General features: G+C 38.8%; 1 protein-coding gene and 1 long non-coding RNA gene across 2 annotated transcripts; both read right to left on the minus strand.

The window, feature by feature from the left end:
• LOC140332588 (uncharacterized) lies at positions 1 to 2947 on the minus strand. The gene is made up of 3 exons (XR_011921184.1): positions 2868 to 2947; positions 763 to 1195; positions 1 to 653 (listed from the first exon to the last, which is right to left on the minus strand). It is a non-coding gene; the product is annotated as an uncharacterized lncRNA (long non-coding RNA).
• Positions 2948 to 3586: 639 nt separating this feature from the next.
• On the minus strand, positions 3587 to 9092 carry LOC140332775 (protein spinster homolog 1-like). Its single transcript, XM_072413969.1, has 10 exons — positions 8039 to 9092; positions 7569 to 7634; positions 6895 to 7031; positions 6272 to 6423; positions 5772 to 5841; positions 4686 to 4816; positions 4406 to 4558; positions 4105 to 4294; positions 3777 to 3842; positions 3587 to 3595 (listed from the first exon to the last, which is right to left on the minus strand). Exons 1-10 carry the CDS (start codon positions 8220 to 8222, stop codon positions 3587 to 3589), a joined length of 1158 nt encoding a protein of 385 aa, XP_072270070.1. The 5' UTR covers positions 8223 to 9092.
• Positions 9093 to 12072: the final 2980 nt, after the last annotated feature.

Below are 12072 nucleotides of genomic sequence, written 5' to 3' on the forward strand. Positions count from 1 at the left end.
CACTGTAGGTAATTATGTCCATTGACTTCTAAGAATTCTACCAAAAACCTTAATTTCTGACAAACTTTGGTAACAAATGTGCTGAAAGATCACAATCTTACATTTATACAACAACCATGCAAACACAGAAATTGACGCAAGACACAATTTTTTTTATTTTATTTATTATTGCTTATTTAAAGAAAGAACAAATTATGGGGTTGCCGATTATCCTAAATCAGGCATGTCCAAAGTCCGACCTGGTGGCCAATTGGGGCCTGTGTTCAGATTTCCACTGGCCACAGCCTCTGTCATAAAATCAATAATATGCGGCCCGCCAGCACTGTTGACCACAGTATAAAATACATGCGTACAAAAAAGCTATTATATATTTCATTACAGTTGATCAACCACCTTTCAATTATCGGTGCGCTACTTGGCGGGCATAATTGGCAGTACAGTACAAAAGCACATGCTGTCCAGAAGAACAATCAGCTAAGTGTGCCTATTCATGTTTCGAGGCCTGAAATACAGATCAGTAGATGTAGAACACTTAACAGGTGGCCTGGTGAAGATGAACTGGGATCCCACAGGATAGATCTTCTAAGGAGGTTTCTGCCTTTCTTCAGCTGCAAGGCTTTGGCCAAGGAACATGTTTCTGATGTCACCACCGACTAAAAGAAAGGAATTAGAGTGTTAGTCACAGAAGTTCATTAAGGGTAAGCAAAACGTTGCTTTAATAACTTCTAAGTATTATCTTCTAATGATGTCAAAAGTACTTACTGTGTCTGGGGTACAAAGGCACATTCCGTCCAGGAGAACAAGCAGCTAAGTGTGCTTTTGGAGAATAGTGTGTGTTTCTCCACTTACTGATTAGTCCTAAACACTACAGCCACCTCTTAAATATGAATATGTTAAAACTGAGAAAGTTAGCTAAGTGTGCTTATTTAGGTTCCAAGGCCTGAAAGACAAATCAGTATATGTAGAGCACTTAGCAGTTGGCCTTGTGAAGATAAATTGAGAGCCCGCAGGACAGATCTTATGAGGAGGTTTCTGCCTTTCTTCGATCTTCCTCTATGTCAAAGCAGGTGGCCATGTAGAATAAAACCCCTAAAGTTGCAAAACAGGGGTAGATTCCCAATTCCAAATTTAAGCTGAAAAAGGACTGCTGGGTTGAAGATAGCACTGGGTGTGCAAGGCCAATCTTTAGGTTTGTCTGGAGAGAGAGAATTGAACAAAAAAGTTGTGTTAGAAGGTCCCCGCTAACGTTTTACACACATCTCTATAGTGACTAACAGACAATTACAATATAATAAAGATTTTTACGGCAGCACATTTTGCTAGGTAGAGATTTATGTTCTCATAATGCCATAGTAATTACATTTTAAAAAGGTTTAGCCACAAGTGTCCCCCACTTGCACTTACAGTTTCAGTTTCCTATGCCTCCACGTGTACCTTCAACATTTCAAGTTAATACAACCAACGGTTTAGGAGATCTGAACACAGCGAGTTGTTAGGCTGCAGAATATGACAAGCAGCCAAGACATTACACACTGCGTATAAACGTCACAGACAGTTTTTATATAGAATATGGGCAGTGATGAGAGGGGGTCACTCTCTGTCTTGTCCCTATCTGAAATCACATGCATGATGCTTTTAAAGCATCGCCACATTTTTAACATATTAAAGAGTGACTTTCTCTGTTATGTAATGGAAAAATGTGCATTTTTTGTTTTTTGCAACCTCCTGGGATATTTGTGTCACATATCCCAAGAGGCTCTGCACTGCTCCTTGTGTGCATGCACCTTCAGAGGATTTCCCATAATGTAAATAAAAAGTGCATGCGCAGTGCAAGGCAGCATTGGACGTACAAGTGAGAATCAGAGAAAAGGTGGAAGCTGATATACTAACGGGGCAGGCATTACAAAGTTGTAACAAATAATTGGGAGAAGGTAGAACACTGAAACAAAAAGAAGTTACTGGCTACCCATGGCATAAACAACTGGCTAAATTTGCTGTGTTTTGCCACACCCCCTTTTTTACCACCCGGCTACTGCTTCCTACCATCCGGCTGAAAAAAATTTCTGGGGAGAACACTGATGTCATATGAACTTTATAAAAATATCAGATTGACTGTATCAACAATATGTTTTGTATACCTTCTATATATTCATACAGACCGTTAAGCATGTTAAACAATATATCCCTGAAGAAGCCTACCTGTGGCGAAACGCGTCAGTTTATACATGGCGAAATATGGTCCCCCCCTAACTCCCGTTGTGTGCTTTTTCTGATTATTAGGAGCACGTATGTATAGTGTATAAAAAACCCAGGTCCTGTGAAATGTCAAACAGGATCTAGGTGACTACATGTTTATAAATGTTTTTAATTATGTATTGATCCTTTATGTACAAATACATAATTAAGTTTTGCAAGCAACCTGGTAGCCGAACCTGTGTGCCTATTCAAGTTCCAAGGCCTGAAAGACAAATCAGTATATGTAGAGCACTTAGCAGTTGGCCTTGTGAAGATAAATTGGGAGCCCGCAGGACAGATCTTATGAGGAGGTTTCTGCCTTTCTTCGATCTTCCTCTATGTCAAAGCAGGTAGAATAAAACCCCTAAAGTTGCAAAAAAGGGGTAGACTCCCAATTCCAAATTTAAGCTGAAAAAGGACTGCTGGGTTGAAGATAGCACTGGGTGTGCAAGGCCAATCTTTAAGTTTGTCTGGAGAGAGAGAAGTGAACAAAAAAGTTGTGTTAGAAGGTCCCCGCTAACGTTTTACACACATCTCTATAGTGACTAACAGACAATTACAATATAATAAAGATTTTTACATCTCTATAGTGACTAACAGACAATTACAATATAATAAAGATTTTTACTTACAAAGTAGAAGATAAAGCAAGTTAATAGCTTTCCCAGTGTGTTGGTAAAACTAGCTGCACGGCTTTGGCCAAGGAGTATGTTAGTCAAGGCAGTAATTGTATAGGCAGATCAATCTGTCAATAGGTTTTAGGGGGTCTACAAATCCCAATTTATGTCTACAAAGACCTTATCACATACCTAAAATATATACACTATATATATATATTGTGAGGGGGTTAAGCTTTGGATCGCCTTTGCTTTGTTTAAAGGACACGTCTGATTCATCCAACTTATATCACACCGAGGTAAAGGTGTCCAATTGGCTTCCCGCCAGGTTTGTTAAAGGTTGCACAATAAAACAAAACAACAAAAAGAAAACCTTGCCTGTCCGGCACCCACTAAACATAAGACTTTCCTGTCTATCAGCTGGAGGGCTTCTCCCTATCAGCTCCAAACACCACTTACAGCAACCTTTTCAGTCAACCTTCCTGTGTCCCCAGGAAGACAGACTTTCTGAGCCTCCAAACTGAGGTCTCTCTCTCTCTCTCACACACAGTCCGCCTAGCTGTGTCTCTCTAGGCCAGGCTGAGCCTCCACAGACCCTGTCTGTGTCTCTCCAAAATTAGGCTCCCCACTGAGCTCCTGGCTCTGGGTTATATCCCACCCCCAGTGCTTCTTCTCTAATTACCTCGCAGGTGAGTTTTCCACCTGCTACTTCACAATCAATCTGTCAATAGGTTTTAGGGGGTCTACAAATTACAATTTATATATACAAAGACATTATCACATACCTAAAATATATACACTATATATATATATATATATATATATATATATATATATATATATATATATATAGTGTTTTTGTGATCAGATTTTTTTTCAGGCTTAGTAAATATTATTTTAATGACAATAAGGCAGATTACTTACTGTTCGAATGTTTGATGTGATGACCATGACTGTATTCATCAGCATTTCTATGATGACTAAGAAGATCTGGTGAAAAAAAAAGAAAACCTGAGTTAGAAAAGTGCTTACAAGAGAATGATGACCACATAAAACAATTTGGGGAAAAAGGCAGAATATGATTGGTGGCTAAGGAAAAGTAAAAAATAATTTGATTGCCTTTTTAGACCTGAAGGGTCTGTCTGTTACCACAATTTTCTACATGAAAATAACCATAACAGATATGGAAAACAGAACATAAAGTTACCCCCCACTGTTTAGGATAAATAACCCATTTTGCTAAATTACTTACATAACCAATCAAAGGGTTGTTTTGGAAGCAGTACAGTGACGCAACCAGAAGTGGCGCTGATATCACAAGGCAAGCTGCACACACAATTGGTTCTGCACGAGGATTCATTTTCTGGCAGAATTTGCTGATTGTTGAACCAACTATCGCACCCAACGTGAAAGCTACAGCTGAGAAAATGTTGGCTATTAGACTGTAAAAATCAAAATGACAAAATATGTGTTAGAGGTTGACAATTTACACATTTGTATATTACATAATATATTTTATATTATTCTTATTTTATAATGTAAGGTGTATTTACCTGTCCTCCAGCTGGCATATGAAGACATGACACTCCTTGCCTTTATCTAAAGAAATCCGTACACGTTCCACGTAGTGTTTAGCCCAGACTGATGGTCCTTTACAAATCAGTGTCACTACTGTAGAGCCAGCAAAAGCAAACAATATGCTGCGGCTAAGGGATAGAAAGAGAAAATAAAGGTTAGTTTTTTAGTTTTTTTTTGCTGGAAGACGTTTATTCATGTTTAGGCATAGGTTGCCTGTCAGTGCATGGTAAGTGCAAGTTTAAAGGAAGTACTTACGTTTTAAAGAGTTCTTTTAAATTAGAGCATTTGCAGGCTGTGGTCAGAGGTTTCAAAGGTTTTTTCCTTTCTGGTTCCTTCATAAAGATGATGACCACTAGTAGGGTGAAGAGGCAAAATCCTGCTGGGACCTATATAAACAAAAAACAAGAAACGGTTAAAAAACTAAGTTCATTGAGGAGCATTGTAAATATACAAATTAAGCATATATATATACCTGCCAACAAAAATTTCCAGGTTATATATACACAGTTAACTTTACAAGTCAAACACACAAGGTTAAAGATCAATATTAAATTAAAAAATATTGTTATAGATTTAAAAAAGGTGCAGTCATACAGCTGAAATTAAAATTATTCTCCTTAAAGCTTAACTCCAGGCAGATATATGTAATCATTTAGGTGTATAGTAGTCTATACCCTAAACCTTTTTTTTGAGATCTTGATACCATGGGGAAATATTAGACCTCCTATATGTGTAGTTTACTTTCTGTATGTCTTGCTTGGACAGGAAATAAAGAAAACTTTATAGCAACATAAACAGAATATATAACTAGGGGAGTGTTAGATGATTTGGCAAGTAAAAACAGCTCACATGTATTTCATCTGTGCATTTAGCTGTGTGCCTAAAGTTCAGCTTTAAGACTTTGTAAACTGAACCTCTATTCTTTTGACCCTACCAAGCCTACTGCTAGGAGTGTGAAAACATATAATATCTATAGCAGTGGTCCCCAACCTTTTGGAGCTTGAGAACCGTGCATGTGCAAGGAGCCATGTGTCACTCACAGGGGAAGAAACTTCCCCCAGACTTGGGTCCTGATACCAGAACCTGCCCTGAGCCTGCAATGCGTACCAAAGACACCGGCGGCTATGGCTGGTGCGCCTCCCCAAGCGGGATCGTTCCCCTGAGCCGGCTAGGGGGTGCCCCAGGCAGAGCCACGGCCCACCTGTCAGATGGCTGCAGCCCACTAGTGGGCAGCGGACAAGGGGTTGGGGACCCCTGATCTGTAGCACTTCACCATAGACTTCATGCTTTACGGTCAGTGTCTAGGACTATAGGTAAACTCCAATCAAATAGTAAACTTACCCTCAAATTCCATCGCCAGTTTAAGCCCATCACAGTTTTCATTTTGTAGGAGATGATGAAACCAAGAGTGCTATAAAAGTGGAAAAACAAAGTTTAGAGTTAATAAATTACAACTTAAATATGCAAGGAATAATTGAATTTAGTTTTGCCCTATCATTGTCTAAAGATTTCAGATTTAATCACTTTCTAGTCACTACATGAGAGCTATGAGCTTCTTTCATATTAATTCTTAATAATTGTTCTAAATTCACAAATTACCCTGATCCTATTTTTGTGGGCAGGACCCACCTAAAAAAATTAATGTATACCTGAAACAGGTACCTGTAATACATTAAATTACAGAATTTTGATATAGGCAACTAACAATCCAACTAGGCATTAATGTATTATTCCGGCAAACCTGAGGAATAGGAAATTTGCTATTTGTTAGCAAATGTTTTTAATCCTGGACCTGATTCATTCCAGGTTTGCTGGATCCCCCACTGCAAACACGCACTTACCTGCCAATGGGCGAACACATATGAGATAATGCCAAGAGGAAGACATGCTTCTTCTTCGGAACCAGGTCAGGTATTAAGCTGCTGCTGGTCGATGAATAGGTGGCATCTGCTATGCTGAACAGGACTCTTATCACCACAAAGAGGGTGGGATTCTGCAAGTAAAAAGCAAAGAAAAGCTTGGTTAGTCCAAAATGCCAGAAAGCAGATATCAGCTGGGCAATCATGTAAGGGAATAAAAGGAGAGAGAACACATAGGATCTCAGCAGTACAGCTATGAGAAAGAGAACAGCTGACAGGCCATGTTAACCCCAACTAGAGTTATCAATAGCAATCAATTAGCATGTAATATTCATTCTTCAGACTGCTCTGAACTGTTTAAAGTATAATTGAATGCTATGGATCATTACTACTATGCATGTTTTAAGGGCAGGGGTGGACAAAGGGAGGTGCAATGTGTGCTATTGCATGAGGACCCCAAACCCTCCTCAGCATCAATCACTATCAATAAAATGTGGGCCTGGAAGTTACTCTACCAGGCAATGTTTTAATGAATGTTAGATTCACTGCTTTATAAATAAAACCTTAAGTGTACATATAGGCTTTACTATACATATACTACTTACCTGTAGTGGAACAAATGAGCCTGCCAAAGTTGCTATAAACTTTAGGGTGATGCCACCGCACAACATATTCTTCCTGTTGTGTTGATCCGCCAAAATACCAAATGGAATAACCAGCAGAAGAAAGGCGGAAATGTATGCTATAAAAATAGAAACGAAAAAAGGTTAGAGAAAGAACGAAAAAAATAATCATCTTGATATTTAGTTTAGGTTGGCCTGCTCTACATTAAATGTCATCATCTATATCTTTACCTTGATAGGTAAGCTACAAAGCAAGTCTGTCACTCCCCCCTACACCCATGCCAAAGGTGCCACTAATTTTGAACTTTTATACAGTGGTGGGAGGAAATGGGGATTATGGTGGGATTATGCTACTGGTGGAAATGTATATACAGTACTTGTAGTGTTGTATCCTCTTCACATCCACTCAATACACTACATTAATGCTTCTGCAGTAACGTGTTCCACACTGCCTCATAAAAATATGATTGGGTGGGTCTATAGTCATCCGTATAACATCTATAGACCCATGAATTCCCAATATCACCTAGGTGTGTATTGCCTACTGAGTAGTCCAGACTGGCCACAACCATTCCACCTTGTTCTATCGTGTGTGCTCAGTAGGTGATATAAAGTTTAAATAAAGGAAAGCTTGCTAGAACGTCACTATGACATACCTATTTGCATGATGAAATACTGTTGTTTCGTTAGCTGAAATTCTTCTTTGATTAAAGAATGTAAATCTGTAAATAAAAAAAAATAAAGGTTAGCTTAATTGTTTGTTTAAAAACTAGAATCATTGGACTTTTAGACAATATCACTCCAGCCCTACCCACCCACCTTATAAGAAAGAGTTACAAGGAGGCTACAAAAGCTTCAAGTGGGTCAAAAAAAGTTGTTTTTTTTTGGAATATTTGTATTCAACTACGGCTTTTTGTAACTCTGTGATTAACTTTGTGGGTTTCAGAGAGATCTTTAATGTGCAGTGACTGCAAAGCATATTTATAACACATAAACATGCATAAAGGGCGATATTTGCATTTTTGAAAGCATGCACATTTTTTAGCAGATATTGCTTTATAAGGAACAATTTTGCTTTGTTGTATAGTTTAGCAATGTTATTTAATATAAAGGAAAGGACACTTACTGATTATAATGAAGCTGTTTGCTTTGTCCTGGATCTCAAAGAACAATATGATGATAAGAGTCAGGATGTTTTTCCAGGTGCAACAATTTTGCTGAGGTTGTGGATCCGAGCAGAGGCCTTTCTCCACATCGATGGTACTTTCCCTCAGGAGAGGTTTGTTGCTTGTAGTAGCCTGTGAAGCCATTTGACCTCACTAGCCAGAAAGAAAACCTGAAAAAACAGAAAAATACATGGGTTAGAAAGACAGTCTATACTGAATATCTATCCGTTTTGCTTAACCCCATCCTATCACAAACAGATCTCTGCTATGTGATCACAGTACAGTGATACCTTGGCTAACAAATTCCCCTGCTAACAGTTTTTTTTTCCCACTGTTTAAACCCCCCTAGCGTTCTAATTCTGTCAGTTTTTTGATGCAAAAGTGATCCTAATTTTTTTTAGAAATTTTTGTTTATATTGTGGGCCTGTAATTCTTAGGATTAACTCCCGGGTATGATAATTATATTTATTTATTATATTATATTCATAAATTATAATATAATAAATAATTATAAATAATAAAGAAATAATAGACCACAACAATGTAATTTATAAAAAAAAAATAATTTATCAAAAAATGTCAAAAGGTCAGGGATAATAGTGGGCAAAATGTAAATCAGGGAACTGGGCAATGATGTTTGGTGCACTAAAATATATACTTTTATTTTTACTATATGTTGTGTGGTGATTTTTACTGTAATAACCATTTCAAAGCAGATTACATTGTAATCTGCTTTTAAATTTCCTGCCCGGCCACACCCCCGGAATACATCACAACTCACATCACTTGGGAGATGTCACACCCTCCCGGTTGATGCGAGCGGGTAATGTCCCGCCCTGCCTCACCCCCGGCATCCACTGACGCTGCTGCTGCTGCTCGCATCTCCAGGGAGATGCAAAGCACAATGCAGACCCTCTGACTGCTGATGCGAGCAGCAATAGTAAATTCCAGTGGTGGTGCCAGCGTTGATTTCCCGCTGGCACCACCCCCAGAATTTACTATTGCAGTTCGCATTAACAGTTAGATGTGATGCACAATGCAGAAGTCCTGCATTGTGCTTTGCATCTAACTGCTGATGCAAGGAGCGGCGTGGCCGGAACTCAGGTGGTATTTAAAAGCAGATTACACGCCCCCCTAATTCAGAAACGTCCCGGCATCACACAGAAGAAATCTTTTGCTAAACACAACTGAGGTTGTGGGTGATCTTAGGGGGTTAAACTCTTCTGCAACCTGTAGTTTCCGATGTCATTGACATCCCTCCAATATGGACCTCACATCTTCCCAGGGCTAACTTCTTCCACTGTGCAATGTCCCCACTCTGATCATGTGTCATATAATCAAAGTGGGGACATTGCTGTCTGTTATGGATCATCTTCCACTGTCAGACAGCAATGGCCTCAGTCCTAGTTGACACAATAAGCTTAACTGGCCTAAAAATGTCTAAACGTATCCATTCTATATAAAAAGATGATGCTAATACTTACAGTTAGAAGCTGTTCAAATTGTCCGATTATCCGCAAAGAAAGCGAGAAAGCCAGAAAAATTCGCTGTGGGTAACCACAATGAGAGCAAGGTATCTCTAGCCAGCACGACAAGAGACTGAAGCTTCTAACTGCCGCAACTTGTTGAGGTAGGGTTCAGCTTTGATTTCATAACACGTTGTCATGGTACCTGAGTGTACACAAACTAAAGGGGACCTGTCCCCAGAATATAGGCTATAGGACTACAGCGCTTGTCTGTGAGTATGACAGTTGGCTGAGGCCAACTGACATTTTACCTGTGAGGGCCTGTGTTGATGGATACTGACATTGTGTTGTTGTCATTAAGGTGAGCCTGGCCCTTAGATTTATCCTCTACCAATTGGGAAGCTGTTCATCTCAGCCTTTGGTGAGCTTTATACTATTTTTTTTATAAAACTTATCTTTAAATTTTGGGCAGCATCCAGAACAAATGAAATGATTTTCTATAGAAACCTATGGGAAATCATGTTTCAGCTAGCAAATGTAAATCTGGACCGAAATTATCTTTGTTAGCCGAGGTATCACTGTATAGGCCCGGTGTGTTAAATGTGTGAACTGAGCTTAAAGTGTCACATAATCACAGTGGGGACATTGCATTCTGACAGTGGGAGAAGCCCTATGCCTATCTATCTAGAGATGATGTCAGGGAGAGGTCCCTCCAATATGGACCTCACATCTTCCCAGGGCTAACGCCTTCCACTGTGCAATGTCCCCACTCTGATCATGTGTCATATAATCAAAGTGGGGACATTGCTGTCTGGTATGGATCTTCTTCCACTGTCAGACAGAAATGGCCTCAGTCCTAGTTGACACAATAAGCCTAACTGGCCTAAAAATGTCTAAACCCATCCATTCTATATAAAAAGATGATGCTAATACTTACAGTTAGAAGCTGTTCAAATTGTCCGATTATCCGCAAAGAAAGCGAGAAAGCCGGAAAAATTCGCTGTGGGTAACCACAATGAGAGCAAGGTATCTCTAGCCAGCACGACAAGAGACTGAGGCTTCCAACTGCCGCAACCTTCATGTTATAGGGTTCAGCTATGATGTCATAACACGTTGTCATGGTGCCTGAGTGTAAACAAACCAAAGGGGACCTGTCCCCAGAATATAGGCTATAGGACTACAGGCCCTGTCTGTGGGTATGACAGTTGGCTGTGGCCAACTGACATTTTACCTGTGAGGGCCTGTGTTGGTGTTGGTGTCATTAAGGTGAGCCTGGCCCTTAGATTTATTATGTAATTTATTTGCATTGTGCTTTATTTTTTTAGTAAAAATACAATAAATATACAATTATAAGTGATAAGGACGAAAGCACCATGTTGGCATGTATGTGTTTCACATGCATCTTGAAGATATTGTTATATGCTTTTATACACTTAAGGCCTGATTTATTAAAACTCTCCAAGCAAACTTAGAATGGATTTCTTAAAATCATTTATTTTTTATAGTTGGCAAATGTTTTCAACCCTGGCCCAGATCCCTTCTAGGTTTGCTGGATCACCCAAGTTCTCCCATGATAGCTTATCTTCTCCAGCCTTAGAGAGCTTTAATCAATCAGGCCCTGTGTGCATGATATGCATTCCTGCATGAAACAAAAGTCATTTCCTGGACCATGTTTTTTTCTAGAATGTATATGAAGAATTTTAAATTTGCATTATACATGTTTACACATTTATTTCTGTGTACTTTGAATGATGTAAAAATTTCTTAAAACCTCAGCAGACTAATGCTGGAGGACAATGGGCCTGATTTATTAAACCTCCCCAGGACTGGAGACGATACACTTTAACCTCCTGAGTGGTTCATTTCTGTCCAGATTTATGTCTAAAACCAGTAGACATAATATAGTACAATATAATAGTATGAGTATAATAAGGTTTGAAACACAAAATCATGTCAAAATAATAAATTAAATATATAAAAAAAAATTTAAATTTTTTGAAAAAAATTTTTTTTTTTTTCTTAAAAAATATTATAAAAAAAAATTTAAATTTTTTGTTTAAAATAAATATTATAACCATACTAATATATTATACTGTAAAATAAATGTTAATAAATGCCAATGTATAGCTTTTACACATATAACTCAACTGTATTGCATTCAATACAGTTAATTTGTATTGAACGCAATACAAATAGATTTGAATCCCCCCCCCCTCAAACAGAACATCCGCACGTACCAACGTCACCGGGAACTCCCCGGTGACTCATCGAATGCAGAGGAAGCCAGCTGGAGGAAGAAAGAAGACAGCATTCCGGAGAAGGCTTACTATCTTTTCCCATAGGTTTACCTACCCCGAGTCGGGGTTACCGCTTCCAGCATCTTTTTCCTACCCCGAGTCACACTTGGGGTTACCGCTGGAGAGGTTAATCTGTGAACCTGGCTGATCCAGTATACCTAGTCCAGAAATGAAAACAATTTCTAACAAATAGCAAATGATTTTTAAGACATCAATTCCAGGTTTGCTGGA

The sequence above is a fragment of the Pyxicephalus adspersus genome, chromosome 6 (genome assembly GCF_032062135.1).
Source record: "Pyxicephalus adspersus chromosome 6, UCB_Pads_2.0, whole genome shotgun sequence".
NCBI lineage: Eukaryota > Metazoa > Chordata > Amphibia > Anura > Pyxicephalidae > Pyxicephalus > Pyxicephalus adspersus.

Bases quoted from the DNA above. Each gene is read 5' to 3' on its own strand.
- LOC140332775 (XM_072413969.1), bottom strand. From the start codon at position 8,222: ATGGCTTCACAGGCTACTACAAGCAACAAACCTCTCCTGAGGGAAAGT. The intron at 6,424-6,894 runs GTAAGTAGTATA...TTTTACTTGCAG, and splicing joins GCTCATTTGTTCCACTACAG to AATCCCACCCTCTTTGTGGT. The intron at 3,843-4,104 runs GTAAGTAATTTA...TTTTTTCACCAG, and splicing joins ACAACCCTTTGATTGGTTAT to ATCTTCTTAGTCATCATAGA.